This window comes from Balaenoptera acutorostrata, chromosome 16 (genome assembly GCF_949987535.1).
Source record: "Balaenoptera acutorostrata chromosome 16, mBalAcu1.1, whole genome shotgun sequence".
NCBI classification, from domain to species: Eukaryota; Metazoa; Chordata; class Mammalia; order Artiodactyla; family Balaenopteridae; genus Balaenoptera; species Balaenoptera acutorostrata.
In genome coordinates this window covers 33,206,226-33,234,192 of record NC_080079.1, presented here as the reverse complement: position 1 = coordinate 33,234,192, position 27,967 = coordinate 33,206,226, and the positions used below count along the sequence as shown (strand labels likewise).

The 27,967-nt window shown below is 47.3% G+C and overlaps 1 protein-coding gene across 48 annotated transcripts in view; it reads right to left on the bottom strand.

The window, feature by feature from the left end:
- SORBS1 (sorbin and SH3 domain containing 1) overlaps nucleotides 1-27,967 on the bottom strand; it is a 245,264-nt gene that overhangs the window by 13,233 nt on the left and 204,064 nt on the right. For 27 of the 48 annotated variants that reach the window (XM_057531001.1, XM_057531003.1, XM_057531007.1 and 24 more), the window contains 7 exons: nucleotides 26,260-26,432; nucleotides 23,523-23,608; nucleotides 20,348-20,515; nucleotides 16,353-16,399; nucleotides 12,258-12,372; nucleotides 11,990-12,115; nucleotides 10,311-10,505 (listed from right to left, as the gene is read on the bottom strand). In XM_057531001.1, coding sequence (XP_057386984.1) covers nucleotides 10,311-10,505; nucleotides 11,990-12,115; nucleotides 12,258-12,372; nucleotides 16,353-16,399; nucleotides 20,348-20,515; nucleotides 23,523-23,608; nucleotides 26,260-26,432 — 910 coding nt within the window. Of the gene's footprint in view, nucleotides 1-6; nucleotides 3,273-7,914; nucleotides 8,689-10,310; nucleotides 10,506-11,989; nucleotides 12,116-12,257; nucleotides 12,373-16,352; nucleotides 16,400-20,347; nucleotides 20,516-23,522; nucleotides 23,609-24,269; nucleotides 25,734-26,259; nucleotides 26,433-27,967 lie in introns of those variants that run through there. The other 21 variants (XM_057530988.1, XM_057530992.1, XM_057530994.1 and 18 more) reach the window with 3 other exon arrangements.

Sequence of the window (27,967 nt, the reverse complement as noted above, 5' to 3'; positions counted from 1 at the left end):
GGATGATCATCACTGCAGCCTTCACATCTAGACAAACTTGACATCTAGTACAAACTCAACTCATCCCTGAGAGGTCACTTGGTTGCTTACTTAATGTCTGTGGAATAAATGAAGAAGGCAAGAAAAATATTTATCCTGTTAGGTTAAGATTCAGTTTCTCCCTACTTGAAATGCATTCCTTAGATTTAAGCCAAACATCTCATAGAGCGGAAATGTAAACCAGTTTTTTTTGGGGGGGGTGGTTTGGGTGGAGGTCGGTACAGCAGGTGGACCTTCGGTGGAGATGGAAACCATTGATATCCATTATAGGGACTCGCCCTTCACTTTGAAGGCTGTTTACCTTCAGACATTTTTTCCCTCTGGGTGTATGTTTTTTCTTTCCCTGGTCCCACTTTCTAACAATATACAGCTTTATATATCTCTTCCTCTGAACTTATGCTATCCAATATGGTAGCCAGTAAGCCACATGTATCTACTCAACACTTGAGATGGGGCCAGTATGAACTGTGCCATTAGTGTAAAATTATTTCCACTTTTTACGAAATTATTTTTTACAAAATTATTTCCAAAACTTAGTATAAAATGTAAAATAGCTCAACAATTATCCTGATTATATATTAAAATGATACTATTTTAGATATGTTTGGTTAAATCAAATATACTACTAAAATTAATTTCACTTACTCCATTTTACTACCAGAAAATTTTAAATTACATACGTGACTCACGTTATATTTCTGCTGGCCAGTGATGCTGTTAAACCCTCCTGGGTCTTAGTGTACACCCTTCTTTAAGCCTAGAAGTGGACAAAGTTCTAACCAGGACCTCAGCCAGGGCTGAGGATAACGGGACTATTATCTCACGCTAAGTACATTTCAGACTCTTGGAAATACATTCCAGTTTTTCACGTTTAGAAAAACAGCCACCAGCACCCCTGCCCCGCCCCATTGCACTGCCCTCCCGGATCAACAGTAAGCAGGTGATAGTTGCTGATCCAGAAACAGCTTTTCTTCCATATTTGCACACAGAAACACAAGTCGGCCCTCTTGGCCTGGAGCTTTTGTTTCATTCTTCCGAGTGAGCAGCCCTTCATGTGTCCTTGCTCTGTGGCCCTGCTGCCTTTCTACCTTCAGTTCACAGCGGTCCCTCAGAAATCTGACCCTGCATCCCTGGGGCTGTTAATCCCTCTGGATCCATGAAAAACACCTGGTGCTCCTATGAGTTACTAAGCATTCTCTTCCAGCTCTGGGCGTGTGCCAAAGCCTTGAAGCCCAAAATAAAATGTCCACAGGCTAGAGGCCATCAGGAAGTCCTGGAGATGTGGACAGGGCAGAGGACTCCACTTCCACGTGGCCCCGAGCCCCTCTAGAAGCAGCAAGAGTCTCTGCTCTCCCAATCTGCGTGCGTCTCTCAGAGATGGCGTACCACTGCTCATCACATACCCCGAATCTCCTCTCCTCAGACCTCACCTCTCTGGTGACCCACACTGGCCTCCCAGGGGACACTGGACTGGGAGGGAGGAAACTGGGTTCCAGGACAGGGTCTCACAGTAATTTACTAATTTTTGAGCCAAATGCTTAACTTCTTTGGATTTCAAGTTCTTAGGAAAATAAGAGGCTTGGGCATGATTTACATAAACATCTTTTTTGGCTCTAAAGTTCTAATGTAGTAATTAGACTGTGCTCGTCCTATGAATTGAGAACCAGGGCTGGGCAAGGCTGACCTGGCTTAAGGGGGCCAGCACTCCACTCACTGCCCACTGGAGATGGGGTGGAGGGCAGCTTTGACTGTCGCCTCCGGGTGGCTGGAGAGCTCACTTCCGGCAGTGTTGGAGGCGAGGAGCTGCCCGGATGGTGGAGGGAGAGGTGCAGCTCCTGGAAGACCACAGGCAAACTCTGCCAGAGGAGTTAGAAGACCTGAAAGATTTAGGCTCCTGGCTTTCAGCTCTAGGAAACCTCCGCAGGTCCTGCAGAACAGTCTGACTCCACTGAGTTTTCCTCTTGCATTTATTAAGAAAAAGATCCCAGCTTACATATAAAACTAATTACCACCAATTAGTTCAACTGCTTACCACCTAGACTCAATCTCCTTGCAGATCAGTCCACAGACAACACATCGGCATTGTTGTAATGTGAATCTGATGACAGCACTAAACTTACAGGCTCAGCCTTCTCATAGTCTGTGGTGGGGTCTGTTTCTTTCCCAAAACAATCAGAGGAGTGATGGCAAATATGTATCCAAGTATGAAGGAACCAAAAGCTTTCCAAGAGGATGCCTTTGTACTCGAGGTGAGAGAGAATAACGAGAAGCACTGATTTACAGAGTGCAAATTCTAAATGTTCTAAATTCTGGATTTGTGTAACCAAAGTCAAAGAATTCTTCCACCTTCTACGTTCTTCTCTCCCCCAACCCCATCTTCCTCTCTCAGGTGGAATGGAGTAAGGAAGATAAACTACTTTTGTTTCTTTTCCCTGTCAGCAAGTATTTATCGAGTCCCAGCTACTTGCTCTGTGCTAGGTGCATTCATCTCCAGGAAACCTCATTTGATCCTCATAATAACTCAAGAAGACAATCAATATTTACCTCATCTTACAAAACTACGACCCAACATGTCAGAGTTGGGAATTGAAGCACCAGGATTTGAACCCCATTCTCTCTGACTCCAAGTTCCCTGTCCTCCCAACACACCCTGATCTGCCGGGCTGTGCTCTGCCAGAGGGGGAGACATCAGAATAGTTGAGGGAGGTGCCCATCAAGAGACCACCTTAAGTCGCCCCGTACTCTGCAGCTGGCATGAGCGTTTCTACTGCAATCCTCCATTTCTCCTAACACCTTTGTAGGGGTGGACACTGCAACTGCAGGTCTTAGTTCCCTGCACCTTAGGTGTTGAGCGCATACCTGCTGATCATTTTTCTAAGAACTGCAGCCAATGTCTCTCCATCCTGTACATCGTTGAACACCCTCTGTATATATTTAGAGATTTCCCTTCTGAGTGAGTCAAAGGAAAATGTTTCCCCTTATTCGGTGGGTATTTTAACATTTAAAATTTTCTTTTTGTTCTTGTAAGTTGCATCACATGCTTTCCCTTCTACTTCTGATTTCCATGCTCAAAGAGGGCCTATGCCTTTGTTCTTACCTTTCTGGGAACTAACCTAGTTTCCATGCGGTAAGGGATGTTCCCTCTGAGTTCACCGAAGCACATCTTCCTGTCGTCTTTCCCTCTCTCCTCTCCTTTCTCTAAGGCTGTAGTTTGTTCTTGTGCTTCTCAGATGCTTTGAAGACACAGAGCTTTCCTGAATACTTTTATTTAAACGTGATACCCTCAGATTTTACCGTTTGATTGGCTTTCTCCTCTTTAGGACCCAAACTGACATCACACAGGTTTTGCCACTTTTCTCAGGCCTCAGTGTTGTCATTGTAAAAGTAGAATAGACTGGGGGTTCATAACCTGGGGGGGGGGGGTCTGTGGACTCCTAGGGAGCTCTCAGAATGATTCAGGTGTGAATCTCGTAAAACTTTATGCAGAATTGTGTGTGTGCCACCCTCTTTCCCAAACTACTGGCCTAGAGTCCTCAGCTAACCTCCGATTCTCAAAGGTTCTGTGATCCAGAAAAAGTTATGAGTCACTGGAGTAGATGATACTTAAAGATTCTTTTAAATTCAGAAATTCTGTGAGGATCTCTCACTCAACTGTAGGAGCTCTTAACAACCAAGTCTGGATGCCAGTCTGCAAACAGTGCTTCTATCTTGGGGAAAGCTCAGAAAATATTTGATGATGCTAATGGTGGAGATTTCCAAGATGATATTCCCCTTCACTTTCTTGACCAATTGTCCTAAACCTTCTTGGCCAAAATTTACACGCAACAAAATCCAAGAACTTAGTTGATAATTCTGAACTCTTGGGCATTTTGAATGTGCCTGTGTGTATGTCTTTGTCCAACTGGTTAAGTTGTCCCTCAAAAAACAAAAGGGAAAGCTTTTATTTTTCTGTTGTGAAAGTCCACAGGTCTATCATAAACCCCCTCCTTAAAATTTTGTATTTGTTCTTCTCTCTCTTGTAACTGAAATTCACAGGATTTTTAGCTAATCATAGAATATCAAATCTAGCAGGAAGTTATCTTTGTCTGAATCTTTTGTTTATGGATGGGGAAGCTGCCAGAGAAAGGAAGTGATTCACCCAAAGACACACAGCAGGCTCATGGCGAAGCGGGAGCTAGAGCCCAGGAATCCTGACCTTCAGTGCAGCACTCTTCCCAATGATCCTGGCTTCCCCTAAACACTCCCTACCTCTCATTCACCCCTTCCTGCTGTTCAGAGAACACGCACCTAAAATCACGAGCAACCAACCCAATGTCACATCAGTTTGGGAGTCTACAAAGGAGTGAAAAGTCCAGCCCTTTCACAATGAAGTGCTCGCACAGCTGCAGAGCTGGGGGCAGTGGGATGGGCTGGACAGGTGACTCAGGAGAAGGAAAGCAGCAAAGCAGGGGCTAACACCAATTAGGGAATGCTGATGAGCAGTTAGCAAGGGTCACAGGACTTGAGGAAGATGACCAGACACATCGTGAGAAGGTGCTGGTCAGTATCCACATGAGGCACCAATCAGCCCTCCAAGCTCTGCTCCCAGCCCCTTCTAACCACCTGCAGACATGGAAGCGTCAGTGCAACCAGGAACTCACGACTCCCCTCCCTCCTTTCACATTCCTACCCCTGGGGCTTGGCTGGGCTATTTGCTTGCCTTGAATGCTGTCCCTCCTGCTGTTCACCTATCATAAAACTCCCAGTTCTTTAAGCCCCAGATCAAAAGCCGCTTTTCTCTTAAAGTCTTTCCATCTTCCTCTTCCTGCTGCTTATTATTTCTTCCCATCTTGAACTCTCAGAGCGAACTGTTTGTGACCCTCCTTCCCTGTCTGCGTTATAATTGTGAACATGTCTTATTCCCCCAGTGGAGCTCATACACTCCTTCAGTTGGGGTCAGTCATATTGTATTCTTTCTTTCACTCAAAAAATATTCATTGAGTGCCTTCCACATCTCAGGGGTTCTGGTCCCTAATGCTCTAATGGTGACAGACAAACAAAGGGACGAATACAATAGAGCTGATAAGTGCCCCCTTAGGTCAGGTGCAGGGGGCTGTGAAAGCACAAAGTCCAGCACTTAATCTAGTCTTGCAGGGGGAGGGAAAAGTTGTCAGGAAAGGTTTCCTGGAAGGAGTAACATCTAAGTGGAAAAGTGAAGGACAGGTGGGAATTTCCCAGACATACAAAGCAGGGGAGGCTTTGGAAGGTGAGGCTGGCTTGCTGTCTAAAGGGCCAGATCACATGGGGCCTTCCTAAGCCCACGAAGGAGGAGAGACTTTCCTGAGAGCAAAGGGGAGCCCCTGACGATGTTCATCCCTCCGTGCCTCTTGCAGCACTTGGCACAGTGCCTGGAACATCCTAGATGCTTGAATGGAAGAGGCAATGGTCATAACATTTCCCAATGTCTTTTCATGCTCTCAGGTTAAATTCCTTCGACTTCTGGGTCAGATACTCAACCTAGCTTCCCAACAGTGATAACAAAATTGAACTACTGGTTTAGCACCCCACAGCAAGGACAAGAGTGGCTGGCAATTTTCCTGATAACACAAACAAGTCTGGAATGCATTTATTCAAATAAGTGACACAGCCTGAGATCACATCTTGTGACTGGATCGCCAGAGAATACCTGTCATTCCGGCCCTTCCCATCTTTAGCTCTGTCATCCAAAGAGGCCCTCAAGAGGCAGAAAACTTCTCTTGCAGGACCTCATTTCCCGGGTTGCCATCCTGCTCCCAGTCCCAGGAGGGGAAGGCAAAGGGGCTTGGGAGGGAGTGTGTGGGCAGGAGCCCTTTTCACACAACCCCCAGCTCTCAACAGGGAGCAAGGCCGGAGCTGTGGAGAAGGGGCTTGTGCTGGGAGAGCAGGAGGAAGGGAGGGGACAGGAAGTGATGCACTTGGGGTCTGGAAGCCCACCAAGAAAGGAAAATCAGTTTTCAACAAGCCTGGCTTTCTGTGTTGCCAGCCCCCTCCTCTCCTTGTTAGGAAGCGGGAAGCGCGTACCCCTAATCTCACCCGAGCGCCATGCGCACTTCCTGTGCACACTGGGTCCTGGCGTCAGGCCGCAATGACTCACTGCTGACCGTAACGAGGTCTCCAGGCCCCATGCGCCGACGTAGAACATTTAAAGAATTGTTCCTGTGTTGAGACATTCACTTCTTTTCAACCAGCCACTTCACCCCCTCTCCCCCAGCGAACTATTCTTTCCTGGACTGGACACACCCTTCTTCCCTCACAGAACACCCCTTCCAGGAGCACCTGCTCCCGGGCCAGGTAAAACCCTCCCCAGGTATTCTATTTCCTCAGCCCCCCACAATCCACTTTAGGGAGCCTTCCCACATGCCAGGCACCACACCCACCTCATTTAACCCTTACACTGCCCTGTGAGGGAGGGACAAGTTCCACTCCTTCTTTGCATAGGAGAAAACCAGTGGGGAGGCTAAGCCTGATTATTTATCATTATCCCACACTGTCCTTCCCCGCAGCGATGATGCCCCACTCCCCGCCACAGGCTGGGGCTGCAGGTCTGGCCTCACCTGTGCTTTAGGCCGCTGGGCTCCTGCAGCCTCCAAGCACACCTCTACTGCTGTGTCCGCCACTCTCACTGAAACATAAGGCTCCTCAAGGGCAGGGATGAGATAACCCCTGTATCCTGCCCAGAGGCTGGTGTCTACAGGCCTTGAATCAATTATGTGTTGAGTGAGTAAATGACACTTTAAAGGGAAACTGGGATTGCAGGTCTGAGGATCAAGCATAGTCTGTCATGGGCATTGTGCACAGTAGATAATAAATGATTTGGAGACATCTTCAAGAATTCTGTCTGGTTCGAAAAACATTCTAGCATGTTCTCAGTTCCAGAAGCAGCTCTCCATCACCCAAAGCAGATAGCTTCCATTTGTAAAGTGCTGACATGTTCCGTTCCCAGCCCCTGTGCTTAGCACTTTATATGCATCACTTCGTGGAATCCTCTCAACCAGACTATGAGGTAGGTGTTATCTCCATTTTATGGATGAGGAAACTGAAGCCCAGAGAGGGGAAGTAACTCACTCCCAAGTCACTAGACAGTAGAGGTGAGCAGGCATTCAAACCTGGCTGCTTTAGAGAAGCTGCCAAAACCTCTGACTTCTGGGGTAGTAAACAACATAGCCAAAATTAGAACCATGATCTAACTGCCAAGTTCATCTCCCCCTGCCCCCAAATTTTCAGCCCTCAAAACATCCTAGGGCCGCCCTGGTCCAAACCCCCAAATCCTGATAGCTGACCCGGAGAGAAAATGGGACAGTCACCTAAAAACCTGGCCTGCCATTCAAGGAGCCCAGCACTGGGCCCCTCCCTCCAGAACCAAAATGCATTTGCTCTTCAGTGAACAAGTCAGCTCCCACACAAACACGAGACAGGACGAAGACCTGACGGGGCTGAGCGCTGGCAGGCAGAGCACCATGGGTTATGGAAACGAAGCGTGTCGCACACAAAACCAAATCACACGGAGCCAAACCAAAGCCTGGTGTTCTCAGCTGTGTTGGGGCAGACCAAGGATCATCTCCCAGGCACGACTGGGCCGGGAGGAAGGCCTTCCTTCTCGTGGGCTTTTGCACCAGGCCAGGAGGTACCCAACGTGGGGGTCGCTCCTGAATCACCTTGAGAGGCCAGGATACAGACTGTCCTTTGCCTCCACTGTCCCAGCCCTGACACCTTAATGGATGACCCCTCCGTTCCCTCCTGGGTCATATTTTTGTTCCCAAAAAAGCAAACAGCTCTCACGGGCATCCACTCGGTCAGGGGTGAGCCCACCCTGCTGGCCAAGACACCCGGGCACACGTGGTCATGCTGCAGGCCTACCTCGCTCGCACCAGTCCGAGCGGCCTTCCTCTCGGCCGGCTCGCCACCTCTCTGCAGCTCTGAGGGCTCAGCCTCCCTTCCCGGGAAAGGGCTACCCCGGGGCTGGCAGGGCCGGCTCTCCTCTGGGGTGTGGAGCTCTGGGAGTCTCTGTTCGGTGCTCAGACACCTGACCACGTCTGACGGTCTCAGGCAGCTCTTCTTAGAGATGGCGGGTCCACCCGGGCATCTCTCACCTGCCTCCCTGTCTGCTTTCCTCTCACGTGCTCCACTTCCTTCTCGCCACGGCTGCCGCTCACCCTGGCTGCTAAAGGCGTCGCTAAGCTCCGAGATGACCCTGTCCGAACGCCCAAGCCTCGGCTGGGAGAAGCTATCCTTGAGGACCCCTGGAGGTGGCACGTGGGCACCACCATCTCCACTGGCGAGGAGGGAGGTGTGGACACCGGGTGCCAGGGAGCAGGCTTTGTGCGGGGGAGGCAGGGCCAGCGGGGAGACTGCCGAGCGTGGGGTGGCCCGGGCCGACCAGCTCGAACGGGGGAGGCTGAAGGTAAGGGAGGAGCTGGGCCTCGCCCACAAGGCCAGGGGTTCAGGGCTATAGACAGAAGCCTCTGGCAGAGGAGGCAAGGGTGGGGTCAGGGCCAGAGGCCGCCTGCTCGGGACTCCTACGGTCAGCGAGATCCACTCAGAGGTGACAGCGTGCATCTCAGGGGACAGGGCTCGGCGGGCGTGGGGCAGAGATGAGGGGGCTGGCATGATGAGCTTGCTGTGACCGGGAAACTTCAAAAGAAAAGGAGAGAGAGGAAAACAAAAGAAGCAAAAGGCACAAGTGTCAGCACAGAGAAGAAAAGAGGAAAATAATCACAAGGGATATATGGAGAGGAATGAAATGGAGAGGAAGAGCAGGACACTCTGGTGTCCAAAAAGGAAATCATCTGGTTAGGCTGGGAGAGAAACTGGGATGTGGGTGCGTGTGTGTGGATGCGTGGGTGTGTGCAGGCGGGGGGAGGATGGAGAAGCACGCGGTACAGAGATGGGAGAAAGGGTCCCATCAGGGCAGGAACAGACGGTGCCGGCTGGTCTGCGGAATCAGACTTGTAAAGGGACACACTGGAAGCTCCCCACCTCACCCCGCCCAACTGCCTCTGCCAATGCAGCCTTGACCCAGAGCCATGAGGAGAAAAAGGTGGCCTGGTTGAACCACCGTGCTGTATACCTGACACTAATATAATATTGTATGTCAACTAGACTTCAATAAAAAAATGTTTAAAAAGGCCTGCCACTGCTCTGACCCTTCTTGGGCTTTTATTCTCTCTAGGGGGGCTCGGCAGAGAGCCTTCTAGAGAGGAGTATGAGTAGCGTAGTCATCTTGTTTTATAGCTGTGCTTGGCTACTACAGTCAAGCGAAAACTCTAGTTGAGTTCCCCATGCTATGACGAAGCAGAATGCCCTGCGCCTGGCTCACACCCTCTCCTCGAGAGATCATAGGATCTGGATCTCGCTGTGCAGGAAGCCCTGGGTCAGCCCGTCTCATGCTTTCTGCCAAGAACCATCTCCTGGGGGTCAGCAATGGCAGGTGGGAGAGGAGGAAACGATTAGAAGATGAGAGAAAAGAGGCACCATCCAAGTGTCCCCAGGCCCTGCTCCCATTTCTCTGGCCATACTCCCTGTAACTTCCCACTTATGGTCAGTCTATTTCATAAGAAGTCACCCCACTGTGCCTCTCCTGAACCCAAGGTCTGATTTTTTTCTTGGCTTTGGGAAAGTGGGGATGGGTCTGGAATAATTTATATTTTAAAACAAGTTCGTTCACAGTTAATGTTCAGGGAAGCAAAGATCTTATTATGCCTATAAATCTACTTCTTTTCAGCCCAGTATAGACAGAGACACTGTAAGTTCCTTTTCCAACCTGGTTCTTGATTGCAGAGAATACTCTGAACCCAGTCTATATGTCTGAGGATGAGCACATGAAATTCTCTCTGTCAATCTTTGTCTTCTACAGGCCAATCCTGACCAGTAAGATGACTAAGAGAACCATGCTGGCCATGGTATGTATGGGACCGTGGTGGTATCCAGACAACCAGCTTCACCCAGGAAGGGATGCTCCCAGAACAGTTTTGGACCAACTGATAATGGCGCTTATTTCTCTCTCCCGAATCATCTTATCCCCAGAGCAATCACCTTAAGCACTTCCTTTTCCCCAAGATAATATTTCTCCCACCAAGTTCTTGAAAAATGCCATTTGTACACGTGAAAACAAACCCTGGTGTGTATACTCTGCACTGCTGCAGACGGTTCTTAATCACAGTGTTGCAGAACCACCCCAGAGGGGCTGTGTGCTATTATTAGCACTGAGGTTTGTCATGCTGAGTGTGAAAACCAGTGGCGAGAAGCTTAGGTACCTGAGGGCTTGCAGTGGCACTACGACTTGGGGAGGAGGAGAAAGGCAGGTCGATGTAATCCACGGGGTTTTTCACCAACGGCCGTTTGATCACGTCCACATAGGTGATGGGGAAGATGCCTTGCCGGGATGTCCCTGGGATCCTCCCTTCATACCAATTCTCGTCCACCTGTCGAAGCAGCGTGATCCTCTCGCCCTGCAAGACACAGAAAGGCAAGGCTCCTTGTCCTAGCAGGCCTTGGCACGTCTGAGGCCCCTGCCTGTACCTTGTGCTCTCCTGCATTATTTATTACATTCTTTGTTCAGAAAAACCTTCTTTGCTAGACCTGGATGGAATTAGTTATCACTGGGATGGAGATGTTAACAGCACTAGAGATACCTGGAGGCTGTTAAGCTTGGTCTTTACATATTTTGGTAAAGGAGAAGGTCAGACTCAATCTCTCAAGCTAACAGGCAAACGTAGTATTTTTGACTCATCTAATGCAAAATAGACAGATATCCAATCTTCTTCTCTAAGGTAAAGGTTTTTGGGGTTCCTTTTCTTTTTTTATGTAATTTTATTTTTTCCTGTATTATTACAGAAAAATTAAAACATAAACATGAGGCAGAAAATAATCATTACCATAATATTATCACTTGGGGGTAACCACTGTTAATATTTTGGTGTAGATAATTCCATGTGAATTAGACTTGCACATACTTTTTTCTTATGAAAACTGAATATGCACTCTATTCCCCTTTCCAACTTGCTTTGTTATACTCAGTAACATACAGTGAACCTCCTTCTTTATCAAGAAATAGAATTCTACATTTTTCCTGGCAGTGCACAGCTTAATGGCCCACTGCAGGATGTTCTATTGTACATACATATAATGGTTTAATTATTGGTCTCCTGACGTAGGGCAATTAGGTTGCTTCCAGTGTTTCTCTTTTCTATAAGCTGGCTCATTTTTTCCCAAGGCATAAGCTCACTTCCCTCAATCCTCAGTAAAATTAGTAACTTTAATACCTTCAGCCAGTAGAGAATTTTGGCACGTAAAGACAGTGTCTGAATTCGTGGGAAGGACAGTGTCTCTCCACAGCCTAACTGTGTTCAAAATAAGCATGAGTGCCTTGAAGGCAATGATAACACTGTCATGTCCTGCTCAGTGAGCCCCAACTAGATGCCATGTGTCACACTGGGGGCTTCACTGAGGCTGTTTCATTAAATCCTCTCACAGTAGCTCTGGAAGAGGGCCATTTATCTTCATTTTACATATGAAAAATCGCAGCTCTGAACAATTACTTAACTCCCCCAAAGCCACACAGCTGATAACCTATGACTCTTGGCTTCAAAGTTTCTCAGACTTCTCCTGGACTTCCTCTTCTCCACATTAATGTTGTACCACCCAGTTAGCAACACAGCACTTTTCACATTACTAGGTGCTCGATAAACACTGAATACAGTTTATAAAAGAGGTAGGTCTGTGATTCCAGAAATCATGGACCTTTCATTAGTGAACTCAGTGTAGGGCTTGTTTTTTTTAATACTTCATGGCAGAAATCCTCCAACTGCCCTCAGCGCAATCCTTGATGGGGCACGACAGCCTCACCACAATGGCCACCGCTGCAGTGCCCCATCCCCGCGATGACAGCGCCACCCAGCGGGGCCCCCTGGCGTGGGATGAGAGGGCAGCTTACCTTTCTGAAGGACATCTCTACTTGGGTATCACCATTAAAGTTAAACTTGGCGACAGCTTCGCCATATTCCAGAACCTGCACTGGTGCCAGCTTTTTGGGCTGAGCCTTCTCAGCAGGCGGAAGAAGCTGAGAAAGGAAAAAAGAGGCGAAGGAGAATGGAAAAGAGAAGAAAGCAGAGAAATGAAAGGAGGAAACAAAACACAAGTTAAATGAATTGTGCTTTGGGCATGACCAGCCTTTTCCTTAGAAAGAGAAAGAGCCAGAGTACCTCGATGTAGGTGCGGGGGAAGATCCCCACCCGGCCGTGGTGCTCTCCTTCATACCAGTTCTGATCGATCTGCTTATAAATGTACACGACGTCTCCCTTCTGCAGAGGAAGCTCCCTGTGGACAGAGGGTCACAGCATCTTACCAGATGTCCCGATGTGTGTAAGATTAAGATGCTCCATGTTTTAGCAAAAGGAGACTTCGAGTGAGGTCAAAGGGGACAAGTTACAGAAGAGGCAGCTCCATATGTGGATGCGAGAACCCCGCTATTCAGGAAATTGCAGCATATTTGGCATTTTTCCAGTCTTGTGGGATGGAGGTTAACTTTCAAACTGACAACCACTTGAAAGTGCTCAGACACCTTATTAGTCTGTTGTGGTTTCCTCAATGTATTTTTTGTCAATGCTGTCTTATGCTCAGAATATTTATGCAACACACAGTGATGCACAGAGCAGTCTTAGCTGCTGTTCATTAATGAAAAATGTTTCCTTCTAGATACTTTCACTACCCTCTTCTATGCCCTAGAAATGCATGCCTTCATTACCCATGACATTTAAATTACCCTCAAATTGTTTGTGACATACTGATGTCCTTTTATCATTCTATCCGTTTAGCCATCCATCCACCACTCATTTCATTACCCATTCATCCATCCATCCATCCATCCATCATCATGCAGTAGAAACGCTCTGATATTAAGCAGATCTGGGTTCAAAACCCAGTTATACCACTTACCAGCTCTGGTACCTTGGGCAAGATATTTAATCTCTCTAAGATACTTTCTTCATCTGAAAATAGGAGCTAACTCAGAGTTGTTGGAGAATTCAGCAACAAACTACAAATAAAACACCTAGCATGGTGCCTGTTACATAGTTAACACTCAGTAAATGTTAATTCACTTTCTTTTCAACATGGAAAAGGGATCTTGGAAAGAAAAGTGGATTTTCCTTCAAATGTTCTTCATGCCCCTTTTCAACTTTTCCATATACATCCCTTTGTTTGCCTCAATAATATGTTAACCGCTAAACAGGACTCCATTTTAAAAACTGAGAGAGAAAGATAAATTTTAAGCAACACAAAAACTGTACCTTGAAATTTTCTTGCATTAAAAAAAAAAAAAAAAACGGGGCTTCCCTGGTGGCACAGTGGTTAAGAATCTGCCTGCCAATGCAGGGGACACAGGTTCGAGCCCTGGTCCAGGAAGATCCCACATGCCGTTGAGCAACTAAGCCTGTGTGTGATAACTACTGAGCCTGTGCTCTAGAACCCACAAGCCACAACTACTGAGCCCTCGTGCCACAACTACTGAAGCCCACACGCCTAGAGCCCGTGCTCCGCAACAAGAGAAGCCAATGCAAGGAGAAGTCCGCGCACCGCAATGAAGAGTAGCCCCCGCTCGCCGCAACTAGAGAAAGCCCGCGCGCAGCAACAAAGACCCAACACCGCGAAAAAAAAAAAAGAAAAAATGACCTAGATCTTTTCCATTTGCCTCAAACCAACCGCATGGAAAGACAGGACTCTGACTGCGATTTGGAGGGGGTGTGCCTGCTTTGCAGTGTGCCAGGAAGTCCCACGGTACGTGAGGGGTGCTGGCTAAACAAAGGGGCACGCCTGGAAAACCTCACACAAAGTCAGCACTGTGCTGGATGAGAGAACAAGGCAGCCTGTGTGGGTCTTGCACTGGTAGGCAGATTCTAACCCTAAAGAGGCCTGCGAAGGGGATCTGGGACATTTATCTCTGGAAGAAAGAAGGTCTTTGGCCAAATTCTTGCCATAGCCCTCCCTGGGGGAGTTCTGAATCCTCCCCTCCATTTACTCTCAACTATGGACACACAGATGAGCAGAACCCTCAGAATATCCACCCCTGCTGGAGATCTGCAGGCTCCAAACTCTGCCACCCTAAGTGACTCGCAGGTCACTTAGGCACATGGCAAGGTCTGGTAGTAACAAGGTTTGGGAAACAATAATATGATGCACTTTAGATCTTTTCTGGAGTGTCACCATGTACATTAGCACAGTGGAAGCTTGGAGAAAGTCCCGTGGGACAGAAACCTGTTTAACTTGGTTGAAACGAGCGCTCCCACAGAACACTTTTTTGAATAACATACTATGGAGGAAAACAGAACCCAGTGACTGGAGATGTTTAAAATATTCAAGTCTATGGATCTTTTGTTTTCTCTTTAAAAAGTTTTATTAACTTTTCTTGGGAGGCAACGTGGTACAATGAAAGCACTGGGTCAGGAGGAAGGAGCCCTGTCCCCAGCATGAGTAACGTTGGTAAATGGTAATGAGTTCTATCTTAGCCTTCTCATCTGTTCTATTTGCGAGGATTTTTAAATGAAATCTAGCTAAATGTAATATCACAGTACCATTCAATGATTACATGGAACTTTCTCAATTCAAAGAAAAAAGAGGGGCTTCCCTGGTGGCGCAGTGGTTGAGAGTCTGCCTGCCAATGCAGGGGACACGGGTTCGAGCCCTGGTCTGGGAAGATCCCACATGCCACGGAGCAACTAGGCCCGTGAGCCACAACTACTGAGCCTGCGCATCTGGAGCCTGTGCTCTGCAACAAGAGAGGCCGCGATAGTGAGAGGCCCACGCACCGCGATGAAGAATGGCCCCCGCTTGCTGCAACTAGAGAAAGCCCTTGCACAGAAACGAAGACCCAACACAGCCAAAATAAATAAAATAAAATAAATTAATTAATTTAAAAAAAAAGAAAAAAGAGGAAAAGTTACTTCTTGATTAAACTAAAAAATTAATTTACATAAATATATATATATTTTATAACCAGAGGTCTCTGGTTTAAAAAAAAGGAGGGGGACACTTTTGCTACACTATGCAACATATCTTGCAAGTATTACCTTGGCTGCCCTGCAAGAGAGGCATTTTTATGCCCATTTTACAGATGAGGAAATTTGAGGTGGAGAGGTTGGTGATTTGCCCATGATCAGAGGCAATAAGTGGCACAGTCGGGATTCAAACCCAGGACTTCCTGACTCTAGAGCCCATAATCAACCCAGCACATGATGCCACCGCCTCTCATTAGGTGACAAGCTAAAGCACTGGAGTAATTACAAGCAAAGCCAAATGCACCAGATTTGTGCCTAGTTCTGGAAACAGTAGGCTAGTCACTCATCTTGTGTTGCAGGAGGTCGGAACCACAGCTGAGCAGCCTCCACACGGCATTTCCCAGCGTCCAAGGATGGAGGGCTTTCCTTCCCCTTTCATCACCAGGGCAGCAGGATGGCTGCAGTTCACTGCTGCCAGTGAAAACTCACGGCCCATTTTAATCCATAATTACATATGAAGTGAGCAAGTTCCTCTAGGAACCCAGTCATCTCTCAAATTTCATTCTACGGAAAGTAGAAAGGTTTTCTGGTCATCTAAATTTAGGTAACATTGGCTAAATCAGCTAATTAGGTTTCTTTATTGAAAAACTTCTAGAGAGCCGTTAATATGTCAATAGCAAAGTCTCTCTTCAAGGAGGGGCAGGAGGTACAGACATAGGATGCAGTGGTTCCCAGACTCATTTCTATGATGGAACACTATTTGAGAAATATTTACAGAGCCAGCACTCTGAGGAACATACTTAGAGAAATGCTGGTCTCCTGTGGGTTCATATGAGCCTTTAATCTCTTGGGATGTTGCAGCAAAACTGGCAAAGTTATCTTTCTAGAGACTGGTTCTGGTTCCTTCCATAGAGAAAGTCGGATCAAGCCACCACTTAATGAAGCAAACTGAGTCCCTACATAGGAGGTGGCAGCACAGAGGTGAGAGCCCAGGCTCTGGCACCCGGCTACCTGGATTTGAATCCCGACTCCATCACTGACCAGCTTGGGCAAGTTCCTTAACCTTGCAGAACCTTGGTTTCCCCATTACTACAAGGGAAATAACAATAGCACCAACCCCACAGGGTTCCAATGAGGGCTGAATGAGTTAACATACGTAAAGTACTTTGAATGGTGCTTGCACATAGTAAAATCTAAAAACTACTGTTTCTTATTGTTGTTATTTTCTCCCACTCTTCTCTATGAGTGAACTTCTGTGTTTCAAAGAGGCAGTTAAAATAAATGAATATGACTGGTGGCACTTACTTTAGTGTCTGAGCTTTAAAGTCAAACTTGGCTCTGGCAGGTCTCATCTAAACACAGGAAACAATGACAAGTTAAAATCACAATTTATGTATAATGAAAAGGACACACGTTTACAAGTTTCCGGAAAGCAAAGCAGAAAAATCCACCCTAACCAGTTTACTCTGGTGTCAAAATCTGGGCAGAAATCTACCTGTCTGACCTTAGCAGAGCACACTACACGGATGTTCTATCAGCTATGCCACGTGTGAGGATCTCCCTACGGAGGGGCAGATTTGGGGAAGAGATGGTTAGAAAAGTCCTAAAGCGGAAATGCTGGTCCCCAAGGCTGACACCACTATTTAAAAACAAACAAACAAAAAACCCAGCCAGCAGTCCTGAGACATTCCTTATCTACTGTCTTAGTCTTTGGGGAACATGTTCTCTTTGCCTGACTTAAATTATGACCTGCAAGTAAATGAACCCTGAATGACTTCTCACATCACCTCCATCTCCACATATTCCTCAAGGTCTGTGAAATCATCCAAAAAGCCAGATAAAGCGAGCCCTAAGCTCACGCTCTTCCTTCAAGGCTTCCATTCTTGTTAGGTAGCCCTCTCCTCCTAGACCCCCCCAAGCCTGGAAGTCACCCACAGCCCCCATCTCCACTTTCTCATCGAACCTGTCATGAAGTCACGCCAACCCTCCCTCCGTCCCTTCCACAACCCCACTCAGGTCTGACCTCTAGTTCCCACAGGCACAAAGCTTCCTTTGACTTCAGTTCTCTCCACTCTAATCTACTGTCACTCAGGAGCACAAATAACATTCCTCAAATACCTCCATCACATCTCTTCCTTGCTTTGAAGTTGGCCCAGTCTCTCAACTGTCCCTCAGATCAACTCTCAATTCCTGAGGTGGGTTAAGGCCTTTGGGTCATTTCTCCCCACTCATACCTAACTGCCTTTATCTCCTATGACACTTTTCCTGTCCCAGTCAGGCAAATCTACTTGCTGCACCTTGTCTAGACACCCCTTCTCTGTCTGGAATTTCTTCATCTCCAATTCCAACAAAGAGAGCAAAAGGTTCCCTTTTACTTACCATGTTTATTTGTACATCCTTCTTTCCCACCATTAAAAGTGGGGAATTTTTAAAAAAAAAAGACAGATAGAGGGGAGAAATCATGAGAGCAAGCTGTTTACGGCTGCCAGGATAATGCTGCCCCAGCCATGAGCAGCTCCAACCTTTTCAACTGTTATAACTTTCTTGTATAGGGAAACAATGTGATGAAAATTAAATTACATACTTCCTCTTCAATATTAGAAGGCATGGGCAAAGCAGAGGGGAAAAATAGGAGACTCTATGTGAGGAAAAAAATGGTTTTTAGAAGCTTCATCAAGCTTAGTTTTAGATCCTGATCCCTTAGTGAAATGCCCCATATTTCCAGGTTCCTCAAGCTGGGGTCTTATAGGGATCTTCTTTAAGGCCATGAATTCTCCACAGGAATTTTTTTTAATTGTGCATTTTCATGTGATGTTTCCATCTATCTACCATACATATTAGAAGTCAACTGAATGACGACCTTATAATCAATGTCACAGATTTCAATGCCTGCCTGTGGCCAAAGAGCATAATTCAACAGTTGTAAGCAAATAAGAAAAGAACAAATGTGGAGTTAATGATAAACGACAAGTTCACAAGAGAAGGCCAAATGACCAACGTTTTAAGCACAAAAATTTCAGTGATTCCAATTTAAAAAAGTGGGGGGGTGGGGGGGCTGGTTGACAGCCAGCTGTAAAGCTGTATGAACTTTAAAAAAATTTATACCAAAATAGCACGATATTCACACTCTGAGCAGCAACTGAGTTCAGGCAAAATTATATCAACCATCAATTAAATTAATAAAACCCAACCATTTGATGAATAGCCAGTGGTGCCTCTGTCACTCAAAAGATAGAGTACATGAATATTAATCAGTTCTCAATTAAATTTATAATTATTAAATAAAAATTGTATAGGTGTACAGTTTACTATTTAATTTGTAAATTGGCTTAGGTCAACTCAATCGGGTTGGTGAAAATTTTTTTTCATCAAAGGGAATCCATACATTATTCAAGACTGAGAAACACTGATTCCACTGAACTCTTAAGACATATTGTATGAGTCATATTGCCTGTACAAAGCATCATCTCCTTCTTTATCTTCCTCCATCCTCCTGAGGCTGAATCTATCTTTTCCTCCTCTGGTTCTTAAGGCATTGTGTTACTTCCTACAACAGAGGTAACTGTTCCGAGGGTGCCTCTTCCACTAGACTGCCAGCTTCCCAAGGGCACAGTCTGAGTCTTGTTTCTATCCCCTCGCAAGGTCCTGGGCAAATTAGCGGTCATCCAAATTCTACTGAATGGTACAGAAGTACATCTACATAGCCTGGTGCACGTGGGACTCATTGGTCTTCATTGTCCCATGTCTGTCAGTCGACATCTAGGGCAGTGATTCTCAAAATGTGGTCCCTGAACTGCTCAGAAATGCAAATTCTCAGGCTCCGCCCCAGAATCAGAAACTTGGTGGATGGAGCCCAGCAACCTGTATTTTAACAAGCGTCTAGGGGATTGTGACACACTTAAGTTTGAGAACCTCTGCTCTAGAAGGGAGGCAAGGCAGGTTAGGCAGAGTTTGCCTGCCTCTGTCCATGGTTATTGTGCCCTGGTTGCATTTCATTTGCATGTATTATCTACATGTGGGGTAGGCAGCCCTAGGGTGCCTTTGCATGTTCCCATCTTCTCCATCACTCACAACCAGGTAGGCCTGGGAATGAGGATAACCCATCACTAGAGCCTTCAGAACAGGGTGGTATTGAGGAGCTGGAATGCTGAGGGCTGGCGGTTGTCCTTCACTTGCATCTCAGTAACTCCTGCTAATTTCTGCCTCCTCCTTATTACATTTTATTTTTCTCTGTCACCTTAGAGTCTCTTTCCCCTCCCCAGCTTTCCATCTTCTAGTCTGGTTCCCCCTTTTCTCTCTTTGTTACAGTCACCCTCTATTTCTTTAAAAAAGAAAACAAAACCCAAACCATTTGATGAACAGCCAGTAGTGCCTCTGTCACTCAAAAGATAGAGACATGAATATTTAATTGGCTATTACACTGAACGATTATACAACTGTATATACTTTGGTGTCACTGCCCCATTTCCCCAATCCTCCCCAAGCCCCAGACACACAGGCTTCCCTGAAAGGAGCTAATCTTCAGCAGGGCTACTTAAGGATCACGTGGCAAAACAAACGCTGATGCAAGATGCAGCATTTGGCCAGCACAAGAATTTCAATATGTTGACCTTCACGCGGGAGGCCAAGGCCTGGATAAAATCACTTCAAAGGCTTGTACTTCTTTGTTCCTTGTATAATATTAAGTTTCATAATTTCAGCTGAGAAATGTCAAAATTAAGGCAACAAAGGAAATCTCTCTCAGAGAGCTCTTACCCTCCATGGCTTACCCTCACTGCAAAACGGTTTGGCTTTCAAAATTCCTCAGTGAGGCTTCAGCTCTACTGAACACTTCAGTCAATTAAATCATCGTAGGATACCAAGTGGCAGTACTGCATGTAATACAAGTTTCACTAAACCATCTCTTCAAAGAAGAACCTCGTAATTGTCCACACCATAGCTACTAATGCATATGAACTAAGGTATAGGTTTCTAAGCAAAGTGCACAGGCAACACAGTCTCATGATAAAATGCAGATGGAGAAGACCAGACTCATGAAGGCAGCCGATGCTCTAAGGCATGCATTCAGGATGTGCGCCAGCAGATCCCGGTCCCGCAGCCAGGCATGCTTGGACATACAGAGCACAGGACATAATGGGAATCATGTCCACCGACCAGCCAGAGAAGAGCCAAAGCAAGCCTAAGGGAAGCCAGGATGACAGATGCTGTTTGGAGAGGTAATCTGGCCTACAGAGGGCAATGCCGAGGGAAGGCAAATATTGCTTTGGGTCAAGCAGCAGATCGAGGTGACCAAAACAGACCTCTGACCCAGATTTCCTTTTTGCTGTATCGTCTATATTGAGGAGGTCCCCAAAGCGCTCATTAGTGATAAATTGATGGTGCGTCGGAATGACGCCCGTGTGGCGTCGAGCTGCAATATCGGCTTCTTCTTGCTCACGCTTAAGTCGTCTCTGGTCCGCTAAAAGTTTCTGCCATGAAATTGCATAAAATGGGCTGTGAATCATCTGGTCCAGGGTATTGGAAAACTGCCAACAAAAACAACTAAGGAAAAAGGTGCTGGGTCAATAGGGAGGAAACAGATGTTGGAGGGGCTTTATGGCCGCAACTGCAAGGTTCCCGCTGTAACCACCCATGTGCGCTCTGTGTAGGGAGGAGACAGCGCTGCAGGGAGAAACCGGGGGAGCACTGGGATGCGGGGAATGCTGGGTCCCATATGGTTACGCTGTCTGCAGACTATCTCCTGGGTCAGCCAAAAGCCTCCTGCCTCCTGCTACAAGGCGGCCAAGGCCAGGGCATCCAGGGGGTCCGTCCGGAGCATTCACGCGCATGGAGCATGGTGGGAGGCTGGAAGTGCTATCCTTCCCTCGCTCAGGCAGTGATGAGTTCCCATAGTGGGACCAGGGCTGGCTGATTCCTCCTGCTCAAATCAGGCTATTAAAACTGCTGTGGGCTTTTACTGTGTGGGTCTATGGCAAGCAGGTGATCTTTGTGCTTCCTATTCCTGCTACTTTATGCTCAAGAGAGTAGAGATACCCATTTCAGAAAACGTGGCACCCCTTCTCCTAGGCCAGCCAACCCTTCCTCCGAGTACAATTGTTAGGAGGCCTCAGCACGTGCACCAAAGTCTATTTATGTGACTGACAGAAAGCATCACTTACCTTGTACTTCCTACTTAACTATTTCTCCCTTAGGTGAAATGAAACTGAGTTTAAGGGAATGAGGTAGACTATAAATATAGGAGATAAACTAAGAATAATGGTACCTGGGTTTAGAAGAAATATTCTCTCCTAAATTAAGGAAATAGTCATCTATTTCTATTTTTAAAGGCCTTTTAAAATAATTAAACAACACTCCATTTAACTAAATGTCCTCACTGCCTACCGAAAGGACCCTATGGAAGAGAATTTTAATGTGTTTTCTTACTCCATACCAATCATACCTTCCTGGGATTAATATTCTTCGCAGGAAAGCATTGATTAGAACTGATCATTCTGAGCATTCTCAATAAAGCATTAGTCTTCTCCCAGCAGGTAATTAAATGCCTTAAGTGACACCTAGCCCCAAAGGATGGTGGGCCCATTTTTCTATTCTTCTCCAGGGTCTACCAGTAATAAAGCAATAACTTGTCAAATGGCTGTGGGATTTCCAGAGCTCAGGTAAGTTGTGGTAAAGATTAAATGAGAAGAGATGTGAGAAAGTGCTTTGTGAAGCACGGCAGAGCCCTGGTTTCCAGCTCTGCCTCTGGTACAAGGTAACTGGCTATGTGGCCCGAGGCAAGCCACTGCCCTGTGGCAGTCCTTTCCTGGATAAAACAAGGGAATTGCCCAGATGACCACTAATGTCCCTTCCAGGACTGACAGGCTCTTGTTTTCTGAAATGCCATTATCATCAATGTTAATAATAAGCCACTTGCATGGAAAAATGCCAGGACTGGCATTCCCTGAGCTGGGACACGTGAGTTGTTTCTGTAGCAATGGGAATGGACAGATGCAAACGGAGCAGAGCTCCCTACCCAGTGTGTGAATCCGACCTCAGCAAATCCATCATTCCCATAGTTGAAACACATAAGCCAAAAAACAGGGATAAAGACCCAAGGACCTGTGAGCCAGCGTTATTCAGGAAACAAGCTGCTCACCCTCTGAACTGCTAAACCAGCAAAGTAAAATCTGCTTCCCATGTGGTAGACAAGAATTCTATCACAAAACCTTCCATGTTGGATGCTAGGGTTTATACTCCTGAAATGGAATGTCACCTTCCCTCATCATAGCAGGCCAGGCTTCGATAGGTAGAATCTTGTATCTCAGTGACAGTGACAAAAAGGAGTCTGCTCTGTGGCCAGATGGACATCCATTGTGAGTTTTTCACCTTGTTATCACAAAGAATTCTGTCCATCAAATGCTTCCTCCTGTGTCGTTTCACAGACAAGCGCAAATGTCTTACTGAGCACTGTCTGTACTGTGCCCGGAGAAGGGCAGAGCTGTGGTTTTATTCGTCCTTTGTCTCTCTAGCTGGCAGCAATGACTGTTACCCTCCAGCTCTCTTCAATGTCAGCCTTACCCTAAATCCTTAAGGAAAATCCCCCTAAGCTCCGAAACCACCTCAACAAAACAGCACAACACAGAAAAAGGGCTTCAGGCTTTACAGGGAAAGGGACAGAGTTGTATACACATGAACACCTTCCCTTGCTGCCACCAGCTTCAAAGCAATTCTTCCATCTCTTCATTGCAAGAAAACACTCATCAGAGCTTGTTTAAGCTATAGGACCCTTTCTTCTGGGAATGCGAAGTCTAGAGAACACGCCTCGTAATAACACTTCATCACAACAGCAGCTTGTGATTTTGCCCATTTAGCTGATGTGCAGAACTACCTCTTCCTAAATCCCAAGAGAACGTGTTCCTTTCCTGGCCCCGTCAGTCAGATCACTGCAGTACAGACGTTTCAGTAGCTGCAGGACAAGGTCTGTATCCTGAAGTTCTGGGGGAGAGGGGTTATCAGCGTTTATTGGGGTATCTCTCTTCTTCTGAGTTAAAGGCAACTTCTTCAAACTGTTTTTATAAAATGTATCATGGGCATTATTCTTTTTCAGTTTCCTCTTTCTCCTACTGCACATTTCTCAATATGAACTGTGCTTTGTGCCAACAGAGGATGGATTTCCCTGGAGAGTAATAAGGCGGGGGTTAGGGGGAAGGACTCTAGGTTCCCCTTAAGAGGCACTGAATGCAGTGGTGGGCAACCTCTTTCTGAACCTCCTGGGCAGATTTGGCATTTGGAACTTAGCACCTTGGGGAAAATCAGTCCTACTCTTCGGAAAAGTGGACTAAAAGAGGAGTGATTGAGCTCATGTCATATAAAAAGTCACCTGTGAAAATCCCAATGTTTGCTTCTAACTGCTAGGCCATGTCACCTCCCTGAATGTCCACTTCCTTCATATTTTTATCTGCACAAGAGCTAAGAGATTTCAAAGGGGGCGATTACCTCTTTATCATCATGACGTCTTCGAATAAATTCTTCTGTGGATTCCAAGTAATCAGCTGGTATAAAATGCCTTGGTGATTCTGAATCTTCAAAACAATAAAGTAAAGTTAAAACAGGCAAAGATTTAGTGGGAAACCAGATTGGGAAAAGATTTCACCTTTCATCCATGACAAATATCAAGTTTGTACCGTCGTTGTTTGGTGGTCAGTATTCAAATTCTGAAGGAAAAAAAACCAAATGCCCTCCCTCCTGATTTTTGGATTTACTTGTGAACTAGTTTCATACAAAGAAAACTAATCAGAGGCAAAAGGTGAGCAAAGACAGGACCGTCTTTGAAAAGTGTCCCTATTAAGAGGCGTGCAGGATCTTACAGGGACACACACTGTAGACTCACACACACATACACAGGGCCACCAAGAGAGGCTGCCTCTCAAAAAACCTCAGGGTGAATTGGGATTGGTGTGAACTGCAAGGGGTTCAGGAGTTCAAATGAACAAATTTCTCAGATGAGCTAAACGGCCAATTTTTCTTTCGAAACAGAGTTTGGTGGTTAGTCTAAATGACATGGGGGATCTGTTTTTTAAAGAAGTGCAGCCACTATGAGCCATGATTAATTGCCAAGCAAAACAAACAGAAAACAAAGGACGGACCAGAAAATGAGCACCAAGGGCACACGGGAGGAGGGAACAAAGCAAGCGGAGTGGAGAGATGGGAGAGGTGAGACTGGGCAAATACACAGAAGGCCACCTCCGAGGGACGTTCCCAGTTCACTTTGGGGGTTGTTGTTCCTATCCAGGCTGTGGTCTGAGCACGGCAGAGAGTTCCCATTACTAAAGGCCGTCAGGCAGACCTCCGGGGCCGCGGGTCTCTCCTGAGGGGGCTCTGAGATCCGGCTCAGCCTGGCCATGGCGTGCCGGGAAGACAGGCGTCTGGGAACCAAGGGCCTCCCCCCGGAGGGGGCCTCGTCCTGATGGGGCTGACTGGGGGGGTCTGGCTTCTGGCCCGAGAAGTCCCCGGGACAAAGCTGTCTGGGGGGATGCTGGAAGGGCTTTTTCAACCGAAAAGGGAGGGGGCTCATTAGGTAGATGTTCCTGAGGAGCGTGCCCTTGTCTCCCCTGGGATCCGGACGCCAGTCGGGCCGCCGGGAGGTCTGTTGCTGCTCGTGCCTACGGATGGTGGTGAAGCGGGTGTAGGAGGCCGGGCAGGTGCCCTTGCACTTGTTGAGGCGGTGTTTGGGGAAGTCTCCGTGAACGCTGCCGCTGCTGCCCTCTCGGCTGTCGCTGGAGACGTTTGAGCAGCGGTCCAGCTCGTCCGAGCAGGCGGAGAGCGGCTCGGAAGGCACGAGGCCCCTGAAGCCCAAGGTGGGGTCCGCCATCCGGCTACACGCCGGGGAGGCATAGATGCCCCCAGCGTTCAGCCCGCCCACCTCCCTGGGCCGGAGCTTGGTTGACTCCAGGAGGGACTCGGCCGAGCGGGCAGAAGTTAGGCCGCTCCGGGCCAGCATGGGCGTGGGGGACTTGCTCAGCCTGCCGGATAGGTCCAGCGACGGCATGGACCGGGACCGCTGAATCAGCTGCTCGAAAGCTGTGATGCGGGAGGAGACGGTGTGCTTGGGGATGTGCTCCGAGCCTTCCTGGCTGGGGCCCAGCTCGCCCCTGGCCAACGCCAGGCCACTCCTCTCGAAGTGGGAGGCAAGATCCCGCACACTGGAGGAGGAGACGGACCCCAGGAAGAGGCCTGCCCGGTTGATCTGGTGCATATCTCGGTAGAGCATGGTGAACTGCGGGCCAGCCTTCCTCAAGAGTGGGCAGGGCCTCCTGGCGCTGGTGCTGTACTCCTGCAGGCTCATGGTGCTGCTCGACCTGCCGTCGTAGTCCCGCCGGGAGCGCACGAGCAGGTTCTCCGCGCTGCCCCCCACTTGTAGGGGGAGGCCTCTTTTGGAATCATTCAGAGGAACCGAGACAAAAAGGTTCTCACAGCTCTGAGCCTTTTCGGATGGCAATAGGATGCTCTTCTGATCCTGCAAAAGAGCGCTGGGAGCAGAGAGCCTGGGTTTGAACTTGGAGGGGAGGATTTCCGAAATGCAGGCTTTCGCAGCGGACAGGGGTTTCTTGTGCTTACACCCGGGGCCTAACACACTGCTAGTGTGAACCGCTCGGCTATGAACTGAAGATGAAGAAATCATGTGAGCATTCCCACCTTTATGATCCACTGGAAAGCATGCAGAATAAAATAAACAGACCCATTAGGTTAAAGCTGAAAGCTGCTACAAAAAAAAAAAAAAATAGGAGAGGTAACATGCTCATTTGTCATAAGGGGTTTTTTGTTTTTTGTTTTAATTTCCAGTCGATGTCCGGAAGCAAAATAATCTGTGCTGCAAAGCAGGTGCAAAGATGCAAAGAAAAATGGCCACCCTGCTAGAGTTAGGAAAAGCTCAGCTAATTTCTAAGAAAAGGGAATCAGAACAAAAAAGAGAGAGATGCTTCAGGGAGAGCAAGGTTGGGGTTCAAAGGAAGGGAAACTATTCATACCAGAAAGAAAAATGGCCGGTGAGAAACTAGGGGAGGGGACTAGGAGGGCTCAGTGGCCTGGAAATGGATCTGAACAAGTCAAAACTTATCCCAGTAGCTGGAGGTTCACCCTCACTGCCATCACCCCAGGAACGGGTGTGGATGGGCGAGAGATATCCTGATAGCCGTGTGGATGGGCGAGAGGCCTACAGGCTTCGCCCAGTTACCTTTAGTTGAGGCCGAGCTGGATGGCCTCTTGAGCCCACTCAGGCCCTGGAGAGGGATATCTCCTCCTTCCAAGACGCTTTTATAAATCTGCCTCTCATTCTCCAAGCTGGTAAGATCCCCGGGAGCCCCATCTGATTCCCTCTTCACCGCGTGGAAGTTGGAAGAATATACACTGAGAACAATGAAATTTTAAAAGAGAGTAGAAAAAAAAAAGAGAGAGTAGGATTTAGTACTTTTAACAGTTTTCTAAAAAAGCACATTACCAGCTGAGGACAAGGAAACGCACTTCCTGGCATCCCAGCCAAGCACCGTCCCTTCTAAAGGGCATTCTTATTTAGACATAGAGCTCTACAGACAAGGCAGGCCCACAGGTGCCCCGGAATGCTCAGGAATCGTGTCTAAACAGCAAGGTGCTCTATTTGAGATGACTGCCTTGTGTTTTAAAAGAATAACTCTGAGAAACACTGCCTGGGGATGGAGGGCAGGAGGGGGGGGCCAGACAGGAGGAGGCTCTGGGGGCCCAGTGGTTGCACACAAGATGGGACCATCGAGGACATGAGTGGAGCTTCTGACATGTTGCCAGCCAGAGTTGGCCATTTCAAGTCCACCACCTGGATTGTTTTTCTGGGTTGTTCCTCACAAGTGCTTTGACCAATGGAGCATTAAAATCAACAGTGAAAGGAGGTGGCCCAGCTGCCTTGGGTCTCCAGGAAAATCAGCCCCCAGGTGCAACCGGAAGCTGGGATTCTATGTATTCTTATCCCATTCACTGCTTTCAAAATTTGTATTCAGCACCTTAAGACATGTATTATGAGTATAAACGATTGCTTGTTTACATCCTTCATTTATTTTTATCTTGTTGAAAGTCTAGGTATTTTTGCAAGTTACCACAAATCCTTTTTGGAATGAGGTGGGGCACAGAAGAAATTAAGAGCGCTTACTCACTGAACCCTCCACCTCCCCTAATTCCAGTTTTTTATGCCCTCCCCCACCAACACACTGACATGTGGGCACGTGCACACGCGCGTGCACACACACTCACTCAGATCAGTGATGACCCCTTTTCCACAAAAGCACTCAGGCTCCTGCTAGGCTGCTTTTCAGTTCTACCAAATTCCATTTACCAGTATCAATATGGAATTTTTCCAGCTCTAAAGATGTAAACAGCTTGATGAAATTACTTCATCCCAATATTTATTATGAACATTATCAAGTGGAAAGAAAAGTTTAAGGAATTACAATAGTGAACACCCATATACCACCCCCAACCTAGATTCTACAAGGAACGCTGGGCTGCATTTGCTTCCTCATACATCTGTCCGTCTCTTTCCTTCTATCCATGCATCACCATACAATCATTTTTATACTTCCCGCAGACTCTGGGTCCCCAGAGTTACACACAACGACGGCAACAGCAGCCGTACACCCTGCTTGGTGAGATGGCCTATGTGCGGGGCACTGTGCTAAGTGCCCGATGATCATTCTCTCTTTAATTCCCACGAACGGTCCTACTTTCCCCATTTTCAGATGAGGACGAGGCACCGGGAGAGTCAGGCACTCATCAAAGCTGGCACAGTCAGTGGACGGGCAGCGCTGGAACTTGAACCTTGTCGTCAGGCACCACCGACAGTACTCTCGGCCACTCTAACATTTCCCTACCACCTAGGAGGCAGCACCTTCCAAGAGCCCAGGCTCGCACATCACGGG